Here is a 22,850-nt window from a genome sequence, read left to right as displayed (position 1 = left end):
CAATATTGCTTAAATCCCATTTATTGCTTCCTTTGCATTTATTCTATAATACAAATTCTCTAACTTGGCCTATAAGTTTGTGATGATTGATGCCTGCTTACTCCTCCAACTTTATCTCATTCCATTTCCCGTGTGGTTTTTAAGTTTTTGCCACAGTTTGCTTCAACTCTCAGAAGGGAAGTGCTTGCCACCTAGGGCCTTTGCACTTGCATTCCCTTGGTCTGGGAGGCTCTCCCTTGGCACTCTTCCGTTCTTCTAACGTCAAGCACTTCTCAAAGTGTGGGTCATTTTAAGTTAATCTTCTCAGAGAACCCTTCTCTAATTATCTTGTTTAAATCAGGTTCTTCCAAGGGACCCTAATACCCTACAGTCCAAACACACTGTTGTTCGTCCACCTGAGTATCTGTGTCCTTACCTGACTGTAAGCTGCACAATGGCTGGGACACCTTGCCTACAAGGCTCAGTCCTTGTGTAGAGCAGTCCGTTGAACGAACTACCATCGGTCACAACCACCCTGAAGCCGCGTCTTGGACAGATAGCGGAAAACTCTCCTAGATGGCAGTTCAACAGTACTTCACCAGTTGTTCGGACGGAGGAATAGTTACTTATACGTGAAAGCGCTCGGTCCACGCGCTGCGACAGCGAGCTGGAAAGGGAGAATTCCTTTTCCGAAAATAGTCAGCTTCTTACCGCGCAGCCCAAACGAAAGTGGGCCCAGGAGAAGAGCACCGGCGACCCCCGTCCGCTTCACGTGACTGCAGGCGGCGCGCCCAGTGCGCCTGCGCGGAAGCTCCCGGAAGTGGCCGGACCCAAAGCACCGGCGGAGAACCCGTCCGTCGGCTCCTCGGTCCGCCGGTCCGCCAGCAGGGTAGTCCGCGCGAGTCGACTCTCGTCGCGGTCCTGCGCTCTTTGGCCCGAACGGCGGCCGAGGTGCTCGCCATGGCGACGTTCATCTCGGTACAGTTGAAAAAGACCTCGGAGGTGGACCTGGCCAAGCCGCTGGTGAAGTTCATCCAGCAGACGTACCCGAGCGGAGGGGAGGAGCAGGCCCAGTACTGCCGCGCGGCGGAGGAGCTCAGCAAGCTGCGCCGCGCCGCCCTCGGCCGCCCGCTGGACAAGCACGAGGGCGCTCTCGAGACGCTTCTGAGGTGGGCCCGGGGGCGAGCGAAGGGGAGGTGGTCTGCGGCCTGTTGCTCTCCCCACCCCCCTTCTTCCTCTGCCTTTCCTGCGTCCCGCCCTCGCACCCTGGTCGGAGTCGGCCGCCCCGCCCTGGCTTGGCCGGGAGCGTAGGTGTGGTCTGCATTCCTTCCTGGTGAGCCGGAGCGGCCCGGTAGGCCACCACTCACCCTGCCCACTCGTCCCGCCGGCTAGCCTCAGCCCCAGGTCTGCTGGGACTCCGTCCGTTCTCTATGGGGGGTGGGGGGGGGGGACAGTCGGCCGCGTCCTATTCGCTCGCCACGTTTTCCAGAACTAATTTTCCTCACTTTTTTGGGGGGGTGGGTGGGTGGGTCTCTGAGACTCCACCCTTCCCCATTTTTGCATCACCGCAAAACTTTCTTGGCCAGGTTTAGATTTCATAATAGTAGTTGCTTGAGGAAAGTGAGAGAATTGGGGCCTTGGGACAAACGTCTAGTACTCATTACATTGTTTTTACTTTCAGTGGGCTATCTTAAGTATCATAATCCAATGATGGAGAACTCCAAAGGTTCGGAGCTGTGCTTGTTTGAAATTAAGCTTCAGTGACAGAACGTTCAAGATAGGTTGCTTAAAATGAGTTTGTTCACAGGAAGGTATGCACATAAGGAAGTGATTTGTTAACAGTGCTTATTGAGGTCATACTCTATTTAATGAGGGTTCCTTTTGTGGTACTTTTCGGATGGGATGACAACATTTTTATAGTACTTCATAGTTAAAAATTTTCTTTTGCCTAGTTGGTACCTATGGGAAACACATTATCCTTGTTTCACAGGAGAAACAGCTGAATTAGGATGCAAAGAGAAGCCTAGATTAAATTAGTTTGTTCCTGTGTCTGAGAATTTTAGGAGTATCACTACTTTAGCTTTACACATCACTGGAGATCATCTTGGGTTTGTGATCCCTAAGTTTAGGTGAGCTTTGTTCCTGTTCTGGAGGACATGGTCCCACGTAGCTCTACTGTAATTACAGTGGTCCCGAATACTCAGGATCTTAAATGAGGAGTAATTTTATCTCTGGCGAAAGTCCATGGGAGGTCTCTGACTGGGTTGGCTTGTGCCCATTTATGATGATGGAAAATAGGGAAGTAGGCTAATTTAATTGCCTTTGTCTGAGTCAGTCTGCTGGTTTAACTTTTTCATCCCACATGGATCAAAGTGGTATTAATATTGGCATGGGGAAGGGCTGGTTCCCCGAAAGAAGTATACTGAATAGATTGCTCAGAGAGATTATGACCCTTTGGTGTCATTTTTAAAGATATGACTATTGGATTGCAAAGATCATTAAAAAATAATAAAATTTAAAAAAAAGATATTCTGCTTGCTTGATTGAGAAAACATCTCACAACTGTCTGATTTTTTTTTTTTTATAAAGATTTTATTTATTTATTTGACAGAGAGAGATCACAAGTAGGCAGAGAGGCAGGCAGAGAGAGAGAGAGGAGGAAACAGGCTCCCCGCTAAGCAGAGAGCCCGATGTGGGACTCGATCCCAGGACCCTGAGATCATGACCTGAGCCGAAGGCAGCGGCCTAACCCACTGAGCCACCCAGGCGCCCACAACTGTCTGATTTTTGCATACTCAAGGAAGTTTTATACACATCTCCTTATATACCTTAACATCTCCTTATAGACTTAGCAGTTTTGTTAAGTAGATTAAATTTGATCCCAAACCTTAAGGAGCTTGGAGTGTTCAGAGACAATTGGTGCATGGTAGTTTTTTTTCTTTTTTAAAGGTTATATATTATTTGGCAGAGAAGAGAGACTGAGAGAGGCAACAAAGCAGGGGGCTGAGAGAGCAAGAAGCAGGCTTCCTGCTGAGTAGGGAGCCGGACTTGGGGCTCAGTCCCAGGACCCTGGGATCATGATCTGAGCCAAAGGCAGACACTTAACGACTGAGCCACCCAGGCGCCCCAATTGGTGTATAGTTTTAAGACTCACGGCAAAGAGGGAATGGTGGATAGTGGTTGTGATAGGGTTCTGCTGTGAATTTTAAAACATCATTTATTTGTTCAGTCCTTTATTCTTTTCTCAGGCATAAATGTGAGAACTGTTCCTAGGTACTGGGGCTGTTCTGGAGATAGTCTCTTTGAAAGTAACCATGCTTCATTAGTAGCTCACTGTATAATCCTCTTCTTGCCCATTCATTGAACAGCTATGTATATATTTTTTTCACTTCTTGCCTTTTTATTGTGTTAAGGGTAAGCTAACAGATATACTGTAATCTATTAAATTTTAGCATGGGGATGTATATAAAACTTCCTTGAGTATGCAAAAATAAGACAGTTGTGAGATGTTTTTTCTTTTTTTTTTTAAAGATTTTATTTTTATTTGTCAGAGAGAGAGACGGAGAGAGAGCAAGCATAGGCAGACAGAGTGGTAGGCAAAGACAGAGGGAGAAGCAGGCTCCCTGCCGAGCAAGGAGCCCGATGTGGGACTCTATCCCAGGACGCTGGGATCATGACCCGAGCCGAAGGCAGCTGCTTAACCAACTGAGCCACCCAGGTGCCCCGTGAGATGTTTTTTCAATCAAGCAAGCAGAATATCTTTTTTTAAAAATTTTTATTAATTTTTAAAAATAGTTTCCATACCCAGCGTGGGGCTCGAGCTCATGATCTGGAGATCAGCATTGCATGCTTTACCAGCTGAGCCAGCCAAGCATCCCTGGAATATTTTACTTTAATAATTATGTTTAAGTAATTGTGTAAACTGAACATTACTTTACATATTTTTAACGGTGAACTTTTATTTTTTTAAAAAAGGACTTACTGAATACACACAAGTGCGAGTGGGAGAGAATCTCTAGCAGACGCCCCACTGCGTCAGCTGAGCAGAGAGCATGATCCGTGGCTCATCCCATGACCTTGAGATCATGATCTGAGCTGAAATCAGGAGTTGGAACTTAACTCCAACTCCTGGCTGAGCCACAAACTTTTTTTTTTTTTTTAAGATTTTACCATTTTTTTGAAAGAGGGAAAGAGAGCGCAAGCAGGGGGAGCGGCAGGGAGAGGGAGAAGCAGGTTCCCTCCTGAGCAGAGAGCTGGGCACGGGGCTTGATTTCAGGATTCCAGGATCATGACCTGAGCTGAAGGCAGATGCCTAACTAACTGAGCCACCCAGAAGGCGTACATAATGAACTTCTAAATAAAATTTTTGAATCAGAAGATTGGAGCTAATTTCTAAGGAACAGAAGCTAGCTTGATGAGTACTGATACATGGTACCATGTAGAGGTTCAGTGATGAACTTGCTTTCTTATCATTACTAACTTGTAGAGCTCTATTAAAATTTCCTAAAATATACATTTATGAGTATCATGTTGAGAATGGACATCAGCCTTTACAAAGTGGCTTTAACTTAAAACTGATTAGAAGAGCCTTGGTAAACTTCAGGATGGTCAGAGAGGATCCATGGTTTTGGGGAAGGAAACATCAGATAGCAGTGTCTGCGTCTTTTGTGGCAATTAGAGAGAGAAAGCTTCCAGTCTCCTATGAAAAAGCCTGGTTGTCAGCTTTTTGAAATTTGATCAAGGGGAATGGAGGTTGGGGATTTTAGTAGTCATATATACATTACCTAGTCTAGTGTGACATCTGTATTAGGGTTGGATTTAGCTGCATGTATGAGATCTTACATTATTAGTGAGTTAAATTATGATTGTATTCCTTTGTAAAAAGTTCTGCTTGTCTGGGGTTGGTATAGTGGTTCTGTGAAGTTCATCAGGCTCAGGTGTCTTCTAGCTGTCTGTTCTGTAAAACCTAGAGTTGTTGTTCTTAAGGCCCAGATAGTAGTCATACCCAAGGTTCGGATAGTTGGAAAGAAGAAGGGAGAAAGGCGGAGGGCTCAGTTTCCAGAATATTCCCTGGAAACTGCCCCATAACAACACCTTGCTCATATGTTAGCATATGTCCATATCTCCTAGAAGGGTAGGATAGAAAAGGGAGTTTTTATTAAGGGTAGCCATATAGCCACATGAAATCTGGGGTTCTGTTAGGAAGGAAGAAAGAAGGAAGGAACAGGAACAGAAGCTAGCTTGATGAGTACTGGTACATAGCACCATGTAGAGGTCTAGTGATGAACTTGCTTTCTTATCATTACTAACTTGTAGAGAAGGAAGGAAGAAGGAGAGAGAATGATGCAGGCAGTTAGCTCTCCCAGCCATAGCCTCTCAGTCTGCATCCTCCTCCCCACTTAGTTGTGCTTGATTCCCACTTTAGCTGTGCTTGGTGTACCTAACATGTTTCTCAGAGTAGAGGAGCTGGGAGCCTGAATTTTTTTTCAGATTTTCAACCATTCTCTTCCCAGACTTACACTGAATTCCTTTCTTTCTTTATTATTTTTTTAAGATTTTATTTATTTATTTGACAGAGATCAAAAGTAGGCAGAGAGGCAGGCAGAGAGAGAAGGGGAAGCAGGCTCCCCACTGAGCAGGGAGCCTGATGTGGGGCTCGATCCCAGGACCCTGAGATCATGACCTGAGCCGAAGGCAGAGGCTTTAACCCACTGAGCCACCCAGGCACCCCCTAAATTCCTTTCTTGAGTGGTACCTTACGTTTCTTAATTCATATCCTTTCTGACTTCTCTGGGATGGTTTGACTTTTATTTTGTTAGCTCCTCCCCTTTAGGGAGTCAGATTTTCAGCTTTCTCTCTCTGCTTCATTCATCCACTTCTCATCTTTTAGAAAATTTCCTGAAACCTCTTATATGCTGTTGTGCTGTTTCCTGTTGTCTTTGTCCTTGTGCATTTACATCTTTTAAATTTTTATTCCTTTTTTAGTGGAATTTTGGGAGGAAGCAGAAGGATGTTCATTCAGATCTCTGGTTAACTGGAAGAGAGTTACTTGTATTTTGGGCTCTTCACAGTGGTTTTATCAATTTACATTCCCATCAACAGGTATATGTGAGTTTTTATTCCTCCACATCCTTGCTGGTACTTCCTAGTTAATTTAAATTACTGCTTTTTGTGAAATGTTGGATGAGAGATGTATCTTGTTTTTGGCTGCATTGCCTGGGTTTTTCTGAATTAGAGTATCTTATGTTTACTGGTCACTTAGTTTCTTTTTCTGTGAATTGCCTGTTCTTTTTCTTTGCCCATTTTCTGGGTTGCTTGTTTTTTTTTAATGATTTTTAGGAGCTTTTTACATTTTCTGGTTATTTACCCTTTTCCCCATTATGTATATTTGTAAATATCCACACCTGTGTTTTGTTTGTTTGTTTGTTTGTTTGTTTTTTAAAGATTTTATTTATTTATTTGACAGAGAGAGAAATCACAAGTAGGCAGAGAGGCAGGCAGAGAGAGAGGGAAGCCGACTCCCTGCTGAGTGGAGAGCCCAATGCGGGCCTCAATCCCAGGATCCTGAGATCATGACCTGAGCCGAAGGCAGAGGCTTAACCCACTGAGCCACCCAGGCACTTTGTGTCTTGTTTCTTTCTTTCTTTCTTTTTTTTTTTTTAACAATTTTATTTATTTATTTGACAGAGAGAGAAATCACAAGTAGGCAGAGAGGCATGCAGAGAGAGAGGAGGAAGCAGACTCCCTGCATAGCAGAGCCTGATGCAGGGCTCGATCCCAGGACCCTGGGATCATGACCCAAGCTGAAGGCAGAGGCTTTAACGCACTGAGCCACCCAGGCGCCCCTGTGTCTTGTTTCTTAATTGCATTTATGATACCTTTTGTCATACAGAAGTCCTCACAGAATTTTTTATTTTCATAATTGGTAGTTGAAATTTTTTCTTATTCCTAATGTGCATGTGTTAATGTGGTTTTCTCCCTTGATACATTTGCTAAGGGCTTGGAACTACCTTTTTTTTAAATCAAGTCAAGGGACACCTAGGTGGCTCAGTCAGTTAAGTGTCTGACTTCGGCTCAGGTTATGATCTCACAGTGCTGGGATGGAGGGAGTCTGCTTATCCCTCTGCCCTCTGCATTCCCCATGCTTGCACGTGCGTGCACTCTGTCTATTTCTCTCAAACATTTTTTTTTTTTAAATAAATACGGCTTTATTTTATTTTATCAAATAAATGTGTGTGTGTGTGTGTGTGTTTTTAAAGATTTTATTTATTTATTTGACAGAGAGAGATCACAAGTAGGCAGAGAGGCAGGTAGAGGGGAAAGCAGGCTCCCTGCTGAGCAGAGAGCCTGATTTGGGGCTTGATCCCAGAACCCTGAGATCATGACCCGAGCCAAAAGCAGAGGCTTAACCCACTGAGCCACCCAGGCGCCCCTATCAAATAAATGTTTTAATGAAGTGTATGTTTTTTTTCTGCCTTTGTCTTTTACTTTTTCTTTTTTGTATTGAGTGATCAACTTTTCCCCTCTTGTTTTTCTTATACATTTATTTTAGAACTGTGTGCTTTTCCTCAGTCTGCTTTTGGCTGCATTCACTGGTTTTGATATTAGTATTTTCATTGACTTTTTTTTAATAGTTTGTAATTTTAGCTTTGTGTTAAGTCATTTATATAGGTCTTATAAAAATTCTAAATTTGTCATTCTCTTGTGGGTTAATGTTTGTTGTGTTATGGTAGTATCGTTTTCACTTGTAAAAAGTACAGTTGTTGGAACTAGTCTCGTAATTTCTTCCATCCAAGTACTAACCAGGCCCGACCCTGCTTAGCTTCCGAGATCAGACGAGATCGGGCGCGTTCAGGGTGGTATGGCCGTAGACAGTCTCGTAATTTCTTAATTCTTTTTTCAAACACTAGTATTTCATGGATCAGGAAAGAAAATATTGCTGTTCCATTTTACTTCACAACTGTTGCTTACATTCTGATTGTTAGTTTGGGGGTGAAGATATTAAGATAATTTTAGTATTAATGACATTACTATAGATTTGTTATTTAAACTGTGTGGAGGAAAATAAAGATACTTAATAGTTGGCCCTTGGTCTCAGAAAGTGCTTGTACTTGACAGACCTTGATTTGGCTTAGTAATTTTATTCTGCATAGATGAATAAACATAAATTTTTTTTTTAAGATTTTACTTTTTGGGGCGCCTGGGTGGCTTAGTCATTAAGTGACTGCCTTCGGCTTAGGTCACGATCGCAGGGTCCTGGGATCAGATCTGGCATTGGGCTCCCTCCTTGCTCATCAGGGAGCCTGTTTCTCCTACTTTTCTTCCTGGTTGTGTTCTCTCTCTCTGTTAAATAAATAAATAAAATCTTTAAAAATATTTTTTTATTTTTTTGAGAGCATGCACGAAGGGAAGGGAGAGAATCTCAGACTTTGCACCAAGCACAGAGCCCCACTTGGGGCTCAGTCTCATGACTCTGAGGTCATGACGCTGAAACCCGGAGTCTGAAGCTTAACCAGCTGAGCCAGCCAGGCTCCCCTGAATAGACAGAATTAAAAAATTTTTTTTTTAAATTAACATATAATGTATTATTTGCCCCAGGGGTACAGGTCTGTGAATCCTCAGGCTTACACATTTCATAGCACTCACCATAGCACACACCCTCCCCAGTTCCATAAACCAGCCCCGCTATCCCTACGCCCTCATCCCCCAGCAACTCTAAGTTTATTTCTTGAGATTAAGAGTCTTTTATGGTTTTTCTCCCTCCTGATCCCATCTTGTTTCATTTTTTTCCCTTCCTACACTCCATGACCCCCCACCCTGCCTCTCAGATACCTCATATCAGAGGATCATATGATAATTCTTTCTCTAATTGACTTATTTCGCTTAGCATGATACCCTCTAGTTCCATCCATGTCATTGCAAGTGGCAAGATTTCATTTCTTTTGATTGCTGCATAGTATTCTGTTTTTTTTTTTTTTGTGTGTGTGTGTGTGTGTGTGTGTGTATGCCACTTCTTCCTTATCCATTCATCTGTTGATGGACATCTAGGTTCTTTGCATAGTTTTGCTGTTGTGGACATTGCTGCTATAAACATTCGGGTGCACATGCCCCTTTGGATCCCTACATTTGTATTGTTAGGGTAGATACCCAGTATGCGAATACTGGGTTGTAGGATAGCTTGAATAGGCAGTTTTAAGGAAGATTTAAAATCTGATTTGTTGGGGCGCCTTCGGCTCGGGTCATGATCCCAGGGTCCTGAGATCAAGCGTCGGGCTCTCTGCTCAGCGGGGAGCCTGCTTCCCTTCCTCTCTCTCTGCCTGCCTCTCTGCCTACTTGTGATCTTTCTGTCAAATAAATAAATAAAAATCTTAAAAAAAATAAATAAAATCTGATTTTTCTGTGTTTTGACTTCCTTTTTTTTTTTTTTTTAAGAGTTTATTTGTCAGAGGTCACAAGTAGGCAGAGAGGCAGGTGGGGGTGGGGGGGGAGCAGGCTCCCTGCTGAGCAGAGCCTGACATGGGGCTTGATCACAGGACCCTGAGATCATGACCTGAGCTAAAGGCAGAGACTTAACCCACTCAGGCACTCCTGTGTTTTGACTTCTAATGTTTAGTAAATAAAAAAGCTTGTTAGGATTGTCTTCATTCTGTGTAACCTTAAGGAAGAATCCTTTGCCCACAGGATGTTTAAGGCCACACAGTGGACTTTGTGGTAGGGTTAGACTAAGATCCTGACCTCTTGACTCCCTGACTATTTACTTTTTACTCTATTTTGCTGCAAATGATTCATTAATGATTCTTCATGTGATAAAATTGGGTGAAGAAGTGTAAAAATAAGGATGCGGAAGGATCTGTTAACTCTGACCAATAAGTGGTCCAGCTCTTTGGATTCTCTTGTTTCTCTCTGGTGGGTGGTCAGGAGTTGCACAGCCCTAAGTAATGACTAGAGCTCTATAGGTCATGTAAATTTGCATTACAGTGTTGCTTTGGCTAGTGTGGATTGGTTGTTCTCAATCTCCACATCTTCCCTCAAACTTTAAAACTAGAATTTTTTTTTTTCTCTCTCTCTCTCTTTTTTAAAAGACTCATTTATTTATTTTAGGGGGATGTGGATAAAGAGAGAGAGAACACAGGCAACAGGTACATGTGCATGAGTCAGGAAAAGGGGAGAGGGAGATGCTATAAGCAGAATCTCTGCAGGGAGCCTAATATGGGGCTTGATCCCATCACCCATGAGATCATAGCCTGGGCCCAAACCAAGAATTGTATGCTCACTGACTGAGCCGCCCAGGTGCCCTTAAAACTAGAACCTCTTGGGGCACCTGGGTGGCTCAGTGGGTTAAGCTTCTGCCTTCCGCTCAGGTGATGTTCTCAGGGTCCTGGGATTGAGCCCCGCATCAGGTTCTCTGCACCGCAGAGAGCCTGCTTCCCCCCACCCACTCTGCCTGCCTCTCTGCCTACTTGTGATCTCTGTCAAATAAAATCTTTAAAAAAAAAAAAAACCCAAAACTAGAACTTGCTTCTTCTTTTTTTTTTTTTTTAAACTTTAGAAGAGGGACACCTAGGTGGCTCAGTGGGTTAAGCCTCTGCCTTTGGCTCAGGTCCTGGGATCGAGTCCCACATTGGGCTCTGCTCGGTGGGTACTGCTTCCTCCTCTCTCTCTGCCTGCCTCTCTTGAATACTTGTGATCTCTCTGCCAAATAAATAAGTAAAATTAAAAAAAAATTTTAGAAGAAAGCTTTATCTTCTTTTTTTTTTGATATGACATTTATTTATTGGTCAGAGAGAGAGAGTGCGGGGGCACATAATCAGGGGGAGTGGCAGGCAGAGGGAGAAGCTTGATCCCAGGACCACAGGATCATGACCTGAGCCGAAGACAGACACTTAAGTGACTGAGCTATGCAGGTATACCTAAAACTAGAATTTCTGATGGGAATTTGTCCTATAACTGTTTTTTGGTCTTTTGTATATTTAGAGAAATGAATTCATTTCCTAGGGTTCTTTTGCCTTTCTGGATAGTTGCAAAATAATCTGTAGCTACCATTTTACTATATATCAATGCTGCTTTAAGTATTTAGTATATATTGTATCATCTTTTTCCTCATGCTTAAATTAATGAGCTATCACCTCACATTAGGAAGGGTTTGGAGAAGTTATTCATAACTTTCATACAATCACACAACTTTGAGTTGGTGGAGTTGAGATTCAAACTCAGGGTTGTCTGACTTGCAAGCCTGAGCTATTGCCCGCTGTGACATTATACCTCTTAAGCATGGTTAGGGTTTTATATTTGATTAAAAAAGTACTTATTTCTAAAATACTAAAGTACATATTTATCATAATCATAATGAACTTTTTTTTTTTTTTTTTTTTTTTTTTGGCCAATTCTGGTATAGGACACTGGCTTTCATTCTTCCTACTTGTGGAAAAGTTGCAGTCCTGGTCTACTTTTTTAGAGGTGTAGCCTAAGCTAGAATCTGCTGATCTAGTAAATCATATTTATTTATTTATTTAATTTTAAAAGATTTTATTTATTTATTTGACAGAGAGAGATGCAGCGAGAGAGGGAACACAGACAGGGGGAGTGGGAGAGGGAGAAGCAGGCTTCTTGCGGAGCAGGGAGACCGATGCGGGGCTCCATCCCAGGATCCTGGGATCACGACCTGAGCCGAGGGCAGACACTTAAGGACTGAATCACTCTGGCGCCCTTAGTAAATCATATTTAAATGATAGAGAGGTGGGTAGATTCTCTTGTTTCTGCTCTTGTCCCTCTTTAGGAATTTTGAGACCTGAGATTTAAGCTGAATTACCAGGGGTCGTATGATGGAAATATATCAAAGGAGTAATTGGTGCTGTAGGAACAGCATTTTAACTGTAGTTAGCAATGGCTCCTTTCCTTGAAAAGCATTATTTCGTCTCTCTTGGCGTTTACTTCATGTGAATCAGATATTGTTGATTTCCAATGACTGCCGTCCTTATATAACCTCTCCTGAGACAGCTGTTTTTAAGGATTCCATCATAAAGCTTCTAGTCAGTTAAATATAGGCTACAAATGCACTGTTTCCCCACACAACTTGTTTTGAGAGTTGACCCCAAAATCTTTGAATAGAGTAGGTGTAAAAAATTTAAGACATTCTGTTTAGCCTTTCTTTTTTTTTTTTTTTTGTTCCTGGTCCATTTGCAGAGGAAGTAGCTTTATCCCCTACTACTTCCTTTCCTGCTTTCTTTGGAGCAGAAGTCAACAAACTAAGGCCTGCCCAGCTGCCTATTTTTATATTTTCCATAGCCACCACTCTAGTTGGTTAGTGCTCTGAGCCTTGGAGACCTCGCTGGACTGTTCCCTCTGTCCCATTGTCCCCTTTATTCCCTGCACCTGCCTCCCTGTCCATTGGCTGCACCTTGTTGCTGCTCAGGGTTTGCTCTGGTGCCACCTACACTTGGCAGCAAATGTAGAATCTCAGACTGGGAACTGGTGACTCAGCAAATTGCCTTGTCTCCAGCAGCTGAGCCAGCTGCCCAAATTGAGATGGCTGGGCTCTCTGGGAGAAGAGAAGGGCGTCCTGGAATTTGGGTGTCACTGGGGCAGAGAATGAAGTTCAGTAGAATGAAGTTCAGAGAATGAAGTTGTGTTTAGTATTATCCTACCTACCCCCTCACCCCAGCCGCCCAGTGGTGCCCTCTCCACGGAACTGGATACTCTTCCTTTGGAAATGGCTCCAGCTAATGACAGTTGTACCTAGTGTGCCCACCATCTGAGATGGCCTGACTTTGGTAAAAAGGATATAGGTTAGGCAGGATTTTTCTTTCTTGTTATAAGGACCAACATGTTATCCTTGATTTTTTTGCCTTTTGCTTGGCAAAGCCTACAATAGCCATTCTCAGAAAGAGTTTGTAAATCCCCACCTTATAGCCATATGAGACTTCCTGCTGTGCCATGAACACCCTTAGGCAAGCAGTTGCCTTCTGTTGCCTCAGGTCCTTGGTACTTGGTATTCTGTCCTTATGGCCGTGTTCTTTAGTAGGGTCTGTTCATTATCAAAATAAGAGACTCTTGGGTTTATTTTTCAGAGATTAAAAAAAAGTTACTTTTAAAAACTTCACATTTTACTGATTTATTTGTTTAGGGTAGTAGTAAAATAGTGAACAAACAGACCCAGTCTTTGCTTTCAGGGAGCTTAGAATCTTTTAAGAGAAAAGATGTTAAACATAATTCTGCAACTAAATGTATTGCAAACTGTTTTAAGTTCTATGAAGGAAGAGTTCAGAGGCCTAAGAGATTATAAAGGATGAGGGGAACTAATTTTATTTTTAATTTTTATTTTTTTAAAGATTTATTTATTTGACACAGAGAGAGATCACAAGTAGGCAGAGAAAGAGGATGAAGCAGGCTCCCTGCTGAGCAGAGAGCCTGATGTGGGGCTGGATCTCAGGACCCTGGGACCCTGGGATCATGATCTGAGGTGAAGGCAGAGGCTTAACCCTCTGAGCCACTCAGGCGCCCTGGAAACTAATTTTAAGTAGGAGTTAGATCGACTGCCTGTATCAAATCTTTTTTTTTTTTTCCTCTGTATATTTTTGAAGATTTTATGTTACTTATTTTAAAAAAGATTTTATTCATTTATTTGTCAGAGAGACAGCAAGAGAGGACAGAAAGCGGGGGAGTGGGAGAGGGAGCAAGCAGGCTTCCTGCTGAGCAGGGGGCCCGATGTTGGGCTCAGTCCCAGGACCCTGGGATCATAACCCGAGCCAAAGGCAGACATTTAATGACCAGCCACCCAGGCACCTCAATTTCTTAAGATTGTATTTATTTGAGAGTGAGAGTAAGTGAGCAGTGAGGGAAGGGGCACTGGAAGAGAATCTTCTAAGCAAGCTCCCTGCTGAGCCGGAAGCCCAGTGCAGGTCTTATATCCGTGAACCATGAGATCGTGACCTGAGCTGAAACTAAGAGTTGGAGGCTTAACCGACTGAGCCACCCAGGCACCCATGCCCTTAACACTTTTGCCACCAAAGTGGAACACCCTGGTCCACGCTACCATTATCTTCTGACTGGATTATAGTAATAGCTTCCTGACTGGTTTCTTTAGTGCTTTTGCATAACTGCAAGTCAGTTTTCCACACAGCAGCCATGAATGGTGACTTTGTGAAAATGGGTTAGCTCATGTTACTCTTTTGTCCAAACTCTTTGATGGGTCCCCTTCCTATTTTATATAGTAGAGGCCAGAAGTCTTACAGTTGTATTCAAGGCATCATTACTTCTTTGATTTCATCTCCTACTGTTTTCTCCTGTGCTTGTTCTGTGACCTTATTGGCCTCCTTGCCATGGCTGCGTATTTTCAGGCATACTCTTGTCCCAGCTTTTTGGCACTTGATCTTCCCTTGACTGGTAATGCTTTTATCTCATTTATCTGCTTGCCTCATCACATCACCTCCTTCTTGCCTTCTCCGTTATTCATGATGTTTTAAATTATTAAAATTTTTACTTCTATATATAGGCAAGTGACCACATGTAGAGATTTAAGACTGTCTTCTCACATCACCCTCTATAACATTTTGTCCTTCTTATTTATTTATTTATTTTAAAGTTTTTTTTTTTTTTTAGGGTTTTTTATTTATATATTGGACAGAGAGAGAGATCACAAGTAGGCAGAGCAGCAGGCAGAGAGAGGGGGAAGCAGATTTCCCGCTGACCAGAGAGCTGGATGGGCTGCTGGATCCCAGGACCCTGAGGTCATGATGACCTGAGCTGAAGGCAGAGGCTTAACCCACTGAGCCACTCAGTCACCTCTATTTTAAAGATTTTGTTTACTTATTTGACAGAGAGACAGTGAGAGAGGAAATACAAGCAGGGGAAGTGGAAAAGGAAGAAGCAGGCTTTCCACTGAGCAGGGACTTGGATTGTTATAGGTGTTGGTCTCAGGACCCTGGGATCATGACCTGAGCCACAGGCATATGCTTAACGGACTGAACCATCCGGGCACCCCTTTGCTCTATTTTTACTTAGCAATCTTGTCTTTCCCTCTAAAAGTAAGCTTTACAAAGGCTCAAAATTTTAAGTGTTTATTTACTACTGAATTTCTATGTCTTAGAACTGTGTTTGGCATATAGGAAATTCTTAGTATGTATTTGTTGAATGGATGAGTGAATGAGGGAAGACTTTTTTTTTCTTTTTGAAAGATTCATCATTTGCCAGAGAGGGTGTGTGAGTTGGGTGGGGGAGGGGCAGAGGGAAGGAATCTCAGATCTCAAGCAGTCTCCCTGCTGGGCAGGGAGCCCCAAGCATAGCTTGATCTCATGACCCTGAGATCAAGACCTGAGCTGAAATCAAGAGTTGGATTCTTAATTGACTCAGCCTCCCAGGTGTTCCGAGGAAAGACTTTTTGATGACATAATCAGCTTGGACAAGAAAAGTGGGGAGTTACAATGGGAAAGTTCCCAGAGAAAAAAAATTTCCAGAGGAAAATATAGGTGAAGTCCCTAAGCTAGGGGAAAGCATAGACTAATGACTAAAGTGTGTAGTCAATAATTCTCAAATGAGGCTGGAGAGTTGAATGATGGCTAGATAATGCCAGACCTTGTCAAAAATTTTGTACGTACTTTTGAGTATAATAGGAATCCATTAAAGGGTTTAAGTGTTTAATACTTCAAAGTTCAGGGGTGCCTGTAGCTCAGTCAGTTACACGTCAGCCTTTGGTTCAGGTAAGGATCTCAGGGTTCTGGGATCAAGCCCCACATTGGGCTGCTTACTCAGTGAGCAGTCTGCTTCTCCCTGTTCCTCTGCTCTTTCCTCCACTTGTCTCCCTGGCTTTCTCTTTGTGTGTCAAATAAATAAAATTAAAAAAAAAACAAAAAACTTCAGAGTTCATTTTTTTTTTCAGAGTTCATTTTTTAAGTATAAGAATACTCTTATTATGTATAACCATAGTACAACTTTCAAAATCAGGAAATTAACATTGGTTTAATATTACCATTTAATCCATTAAACACATTCAGATTTTGCCAGTTCCCCCGATAATGCTGTTGGACAGAGTCATGTACAGATTAGAGATCTAATCCAGGATTCTGCACTGCATTTGGTTGGCTCTTTTGTCCTTCGGTCTGGAATAGTTCTTCTGTTTCTCCTTGTTTTTCACAACCTTAACATTTTTATTTATTTGCTTATTTATTTATTTATTTATAAAGATTTTATTTATTTATTTGACAGACAGAGATCACAAGCAGGCAGAGAGAGGAGGAAGCAGGCTCCCTGCCAAGCAGAGAGCCCCATGCGGGGCTCCATCCCAGGACCCTGGGATCATGACCTGAGCCAAAGGCAGAGGCTTTTACCCACTGAGCCACCCAAGCGCCCCAAACCTTGACATTTTTAAAGGATATTGGCTAATTTCTTCATAGACTGTCCCTCAGTTAGAGTTTGTCTTATATTTTCTTGAGATTTATGCATTTTTGGGCAATAGTACCACCAAAATACAGCTGTGTTTTTGTTTTTTTGTTTTTGTGTGTGTGTGTGTCAGGAAGAACTTGAAGTTGATTTGTCCTGGGCTGTTAAATGTTTAACTTGTATCACTTCGTCAAGATGATGTCTGCTAGTTTTCTTGACCTGACAGTTAATGAGTATGTTGAACTAATTAATTAGTAAGTACTTTGTAGGGAGATACTTTGAATCTTTGTAATACCCTGTTTCCATCAAACTTTTTTTGTGTTAGCACTCATTGATGTATCTTACCCGAAATAGATATTATACTCAGGAAGGTGCCAAATGCTGATTTTTATAACTCTTTCTTATATTCTCATGTTGTTAGTTGGCATTGTACAGTAAGGTGGTGCTTTCTCTGTTCACCTATTTATTTGTTTTATTTGCTTCAGATTGACGTTCTTACTTTCCTCAGTGGGTTGTGATTTGTTATTTTGTTTGAAACTTTTTGGATTTTGCTAGCAGGAGCCCCTTGAAAGCTAGTTCTTGTGTCTTTGACATGTTCTCATTTTTTGAGTACTTTTTTTTTTTTTTTAGATTTTATTTATTTATTTGACAGAGAGAGAGGTCACAAGTAGGCAGAGAGAGGGGGACGCAGGCTCCCTGCTGAGCAGAGAGCCTGATGTGGGGCTCCATCCTGGAACCCTAAGATCATGACCTGAACCGAAGGCAGAGTCTTAACCCACTGAGTCATCCAGGCACCCCATGAGTACTTCTTTGGCTTTCTGACACAGCAAGATGTTTTAGGCTTGAATCTTGAATTTTCTTGGTCTCAGCCATGGAGTCTGCCATTTCTGAGAGTGTTGGCTTCTGAAACAGAGCATTACTCATCAGGGCTTTGGGTATGCTTATTGCTACTGAGATGTTATTGCTTCTAGGCTCTCTCGGTATATACACTTAGGAAATCACTCACACATTTATACCTGTTTTTGTATTTCTCCACTATATTAAAAAAATAAGTTAATACTGATACCTCCAGTTCCAAGCAGAAGCCACAGAATTTATTCTAGCCATCTTTCTTCCTGTATTTGTAACTCCTTTGTCTGATTGTTTAGAATCTTAGCCTACATTATCTTCAGTGTATTTACTTAAGTGCTTATTAATACTTCCTGTTTGTAATCAAACTCAGGGCTGTGTCAGAGAAAATATTTGGTCTCAGATGTATTGCCTCTCTCCCTGAAAAATTTGCCTCAGAAACAGTTACTGGAATGATAACTCTGATGAAGGAGGGTGGAGGGAGGCGATAGTAAGGGAAGGAGGAAAGATTATGGGCCAGTTAGAAGGCTTGGCCTTGGATACTCCCAGCACTCCTTGCTAGCTCAAAGGTCAGCCTGGTGAGGGAGAAGAATGCTTTGTGTTTGATGATTGTTCTGGTTGCTGTGTGGAGAACAGGTTGAAAAGAATGAGGAAGGGGCATCTGGATGACTCAGTTGTTTAAGTGTCTGCCTTGGGCTTATAGATCATGATCCTGGGGTCTTGGGATCAAGCCCTAATTGGGCTCCCTGGTCAGCGGGGAGTCTGCTTCTCTCTTTCCCTCTGCCCCTTGGCTGCCCCCCACCCCAGAGGGAGAGAGAGAGAGAGTACCTGTGTACACGCACATGCACACGCACGCTCTCTCTCTCTCTCTCAAATAAATAAAATCTTAAAAAAGAGAAAGGACTCAAGGAGACAGGGAGGTTGGCTAGGTGACTTTTTCATTAGTCTAAAGGGAGGGTAGAATTATAATTTTTTTTAAAAGATTTTATTTACTGGGGCGCCTGGGTGGCTCAGTGGGTTAAGCCGCTGCCTTTGGCTCGGGTCATGGGTCATGATCTCAGGGTCCTGGGATCGAGTCCCACATCGGGCTCTCTGCTCAGCAGGGGGCCTGCTTCCCTTCCTCTCTCTCTGTGATCTCTTCCCTTCCTCTCTCCTACTGTGATCTCTCTCTGTCAAATAAATAAATAAAATCTTAAAAAAAAAAGATTTTATTTACTTATTTATTTGACAGAGGGAGAGAGAGAGAGAGAGAGACAGACAAACAGACAGACAGACATGAGAGGGAACACAAATAGGGGGAGTGGGAGAGGGAGAAGCAGGCTTCCCACCAAGCAGGGAACCTGTTGTGGGGCTTGATCCCAAGACCTTGGGATCATGACCTGAGTGGAAGGCAGATGCTTAACAGCTTAGCCACCCAGGAGCCCTAGATGTTTTTTGTTTTTGTTTTTGTTTTCTTTTTTTGTTTAAAGATTTTATGTATTTAGAGAGTCTAACAGAGTGAGTATGAGCAGGGGGAGGGACAAAAGGAAAGGGAGAAGTAGATTCCCTATTAAGCATGGAGCCCTATGGGGCTCCATCCCGGGACCCTGAGATCATGACCTGAGCTGAAGGCAGACACCTAACTGATTGAGCCATCCAGATATCCCATTAAATTTTAATGCCAGTATAGGTAACATAGTGTTAGTTTCAAGGGTACAGTATAGTGATTCAGCATTTCTGTACATTACTCAGTGCTCATCAAGTAAGTGTGATCTTAATGGGGAAAAACTTAGAGTTTTTTTCCTCTAAGGTCAGGAATATGACAAGGATGGTAACTCTCACCACGTTTATTCAACATAGTACAGGGAGTCTTAGCCACAGCAGTCTACAGCAAAAGGATATAAAAGGCATCCAAATTAGTGAGTAAGAAGTAAAACTTTTGTAACTCTTTGCAGGTGACATGATACCATATATAGGAAACCTGGAAGATTCCATCAAAAAACTGTTCAGAGGGGCACCTGGGTGGCTCAGCAGGTTAAGCCTCTGCCTTCTGCTCAGATCATGGTCTCAGGGTCAATGTGGGATCGAGCTCCACATCGGGCTCTCTGCTCAGCAGGGAGCCTGCTTCTCCCTCTCTCTCTGCCTGCCTCTCTACCTACTTGTGATCTCTCTCTCTGTCAAATAAATAAATAAAATATTAAAAAAAAACTGTTTAGAACTGATAAATTCAGTAAAGTCACAGGATACTAAATTAGGGTACAGAAATCTGTTGCATTTTTATGCGCCAATATTGAGCACAGGCAGCAGGAAGAGAAATTAAGAAAACAGTCCCATTTACATTTGCACCAAAAATAATAATATACCTAGAAATAAACCTAACCAAAGAAGTGCAAGCCCTGTAATGAGAAAAAGAAATTGAAGATGACACAAAGAAGTGGGAACAAAATTCATGTTCATGGATTGGAAGAACAAATATTGTTAAAATGTCTATACTACCCAATGCAGTTCACTCATTTATTGTAATACCTACCAAAATACTAACAGCAGTTTTCACAGAACTAGAACAATCTCTCTCTTTTTTTCCCAAAGATTTTGAGAGAGAGCGAGAGAGAGCGTGCGCACACGTGCACTCGCGAGCATGATAGGGGAGAGGTCACAGGGAGAAGCAGACTCCCCATTGAGCAGGGAACCCAAAGTGGAACTCGATGCCAGGACTCTAGGATCACGACCTGAGCTGAAGGCAGTTGCCCAACCAACTGAGCCACTCAGGCACCTCTAAAACAAACAAGAATTTGTGTGGCACTGCTAAAGTCTGCAAATAGCCAAAGCAATTTGGAAAAAGCAAAGCTGCAAGCATCACAATTCTGGACTTAAATTATATTATAAAGGTATAATAATCAAAACAGTATGGTACTGGCACAAAATAGATACATAGATCAATAGAACAGAATAGAAAATCCAGAAATGAACCCACAGTTTTATGGTCAATTCCTCTTCGACAAAGCAGGAAAGACTATCCAATGGGAAAAAGTCTCTTCAACAAATGGTGTTGGGAAAACTGGACCACTTTCTTAGATCATACACAAAAATAAAATGGATTAATTGGGGGTGCCTGGGTGGCGCAGTTGGTTGAGCATCTGACTCTTGGTTTCAGTTTGGTGGTGATCTTGGGGTTATGTGGTAGAGCCTTTGGGACACTGTGCTCAGCTTGGAGTCTACTTGGGATTCTCTTCCCCTGCCCTTCCCCTGCACATGTGGGCGCTGTCTCTCTCTAAAATAGGTAAATAAATCTTAAAAAAAAAAAAAAAAAACGGACCTAAGTGTGGATGTGAAACCAAAAAAATCCTGGAAGAGAGCACAGGCATTAGCCATAAAACTTTTTGTAGATGTGTCTCCTGAGGCAAGGAAAGCAAATGCAGAAATAAATGATTGGGACTACATCAGAATAAAACATTCTGCACAGTGAAGGAAACAGTGAAACTAAACAATAATCGATGGAATGGGAGAAAATACTTGCAGATGGCATATCCAGTGAAGGGTTAGTATGCAAATATATAAAGAATTTTTAAAATCTTAACACCCCAAAAACAATCCAGTTAAAAAATGGCAGAGGATGTGGTGGCCAACAGGCACGTGAAGAGATACTCAGCATCACACATCATCAAGGAAATACAAATCAAAACTATGAGTGCTTCCTGGGTGTTTCTGTCGATTAAACATCCCACTCTTGATTTTGGCTCAGGTCATGATCTTGGGGTCCTGGGATCAAGTCCTGCAACTGGCTCCCTGCTCAGTGGGAAGTTTGCTTTTCTCCTTCTCCCTCTGCCCCTTCCCCTGCTTGTGTTTGTACATGTGCTCTTTCTCTCTCTCAAATAATTAATCTTTTTTTTCTTTTAAAGATTTTTTTAATTTATTTGACAGAGAGAGAGATAATGAGAAAGGGGGTAGTGGGAGAGGGAGAAGCAGGCCCCTCACCGAGCAGGGAGTTTGTTGTAGGGGTTGATCACAGGACCCTGGGATCACGATCTGAGGCAAAGGTGGACACTTAATGACCGAGCACCCAGGTACCCCTCAAACAATAAATCTTTAAAAAGAAAAACTATCCTGAGACACCACTTCACACCTGTTGGAATGGCTAAAATAAGAAAAACAAGAAACAGGTGTTGGTGAGGATGTGGAGGAAGAGGAATCCTTGTATAGTATTGGTGCAAACTGGTACAGCCACTGTGGAAGACAGGGTGGAGGTTCCTCAAAAAATTAAAAATAGGGGTGCCTGGGTGACTCAGTCAGTTAAGCTCTCCACTCTTGGTTTTGGCTTAAGTCATGATCTCAGGGTCATGAGATCAAGACTCTTTTTGGGCTCTGTACTGGGCATGGAGCCTACTTAAGATTCCCGCACTCCCCTTCTGCTTTTTCCCCCTCACTAAAAAAAAAAAAAAAAAAAAATTAAGTATAGATTTGTCATATGATGTGGTAATTCCACTATTGAGTATTTACCCAAAGAATATGAAAACATTAATTTGAGTAGATATATGTACTCCTATGTTTATTTAAACATTATGTAAAATAGCCAAATTATGGAAGCAGCCTAACTGTTCATTGATAGATGATGGATAAAGAAGATACTGGTGTATTCACACACACACACACCCACATACACACACACACACACACAAGAATATTGCTCAGCCATAAAAAAGAATGAGATCTTGCCTTTTGCAACAACATGGATGTAGAGAGTATAATAGTAAGCAAAATAAGTCAGACAAACACAAATACCATGAGATTTCACTTGTATGTGGAATTTGAGAAACATTAAATGAACAAAGAAAAAAAACAAACAAAAAAGCAGACTCTTAACTATAGACAACAATTTCTGTGTCATCACAAGTGTACTCCTTAATCCCCATCACCTTTGTGACCTGTCCCCCACTATCCTCCACTAAGGATAGTGTACTCCTTAATCCCCATCACCTTTGTGACCTGTCCCCACTATCCTCCACTGAGAAAGTGATCCAGTTTTGTTCTTTTTGCATAGTTTGCAAAACCGTTCAGTTTTCCCGACATCATTTGTTGAAGAAATTGTCTTTTTTCTTTTCTTTTTTTTAAAGATTTTATTTATTTGAGATAGAAAGCAATCACGAGTGAGTACGAGTAGGGGGGCAGACGGAGAGGGAGGAACAGCCTGATGCAGGGCTTGATCCCAACACCCCAGGATCATGACTTGAGCCAAAGGCAGACACTTGACTGACTGAGCCATCCAGGTATCCCAGAAATTGTCTTTTTTCCATTGGATAGTCTTACCTTCATTGTTGAAGATTAACTGTCCAATATAATCATGGGATTATTTCTGGGGAGGGTAGAAGCTTTGATGAACTGTTGTGACAGTGGTGGAGAGTGGTTATATCTTTTGGATATAACCAAAGCATATCTGAAAGTTAGTAAACCTGTTTTTAAATAGCAGTTTACTAACAAAGTTAGCCACGTGGGTGGCTCAGTTGGGCATCTCACTGTTAATTTGGCTTGGGTCATGATGTCAGGGTCACAGAATCAGGCCCATCTTTGGGTTCTGGGCTCAGTGAGGAGTATGCTTCCCCCGCCCTACCCCCCTGCTCACATGCACTCTCTGGAATAAATAAATAAATGTTTAAAAAAATATATCATTTTGC

General features: G+C 42.3%; 1 protein-coding gene across 3 annotated transcripts in view; it reads left to right on the top strand.

Moving 5' to 3' along the window:
• Positions 1 to 792: 792 nt before the first annotated feature.
• The window catches only part of PDCD6IP (programmed cell death 6 interacting protein), an 80,852-nt gene continuing 58,794 nt past the window's right edge, over positions 793 to 22,850 (top strand). For 2 of the 3 annotated variants that reach the window (XM_059162174.1, XM_059162173.1), the window contains exon 1: positions 793 to 1,148. In XM_059162174.1, the coding sequence (XP_059018157.1) occupies positions 940 to 1,148 (209 nt within the window). In that variant the 5' untranslated portion in view covers positions 793 to 939. Of the gene's footprint in view, positions 1,149 to 6,063; positions 6,082 to 22,850 lie in introns of those variants that run through there. The other variant, XM_059162175.1, reaches the window with a different exon arrangement.

The sequence above is a fragment of the Mustela lutreola genome, chromosome 2, assembly GCF_030435805.1.
Source record: "Mustela lutreola isolate mMusLut2 chromosome 2, mMusLut2.pri, whole genome shotgun sequence".
Taxonomy (NCBI): Eukaryota; Metazoa; Chordata; class Mammalia; order Carnivora; family Mustelidae; genus Mustela; species Mustela lutreola.
The sequence above is the reverse complement of the archived record's forward strand: the minus strand, read 5'-3'. Positions and strand labels throughout refer to the sequence as shown.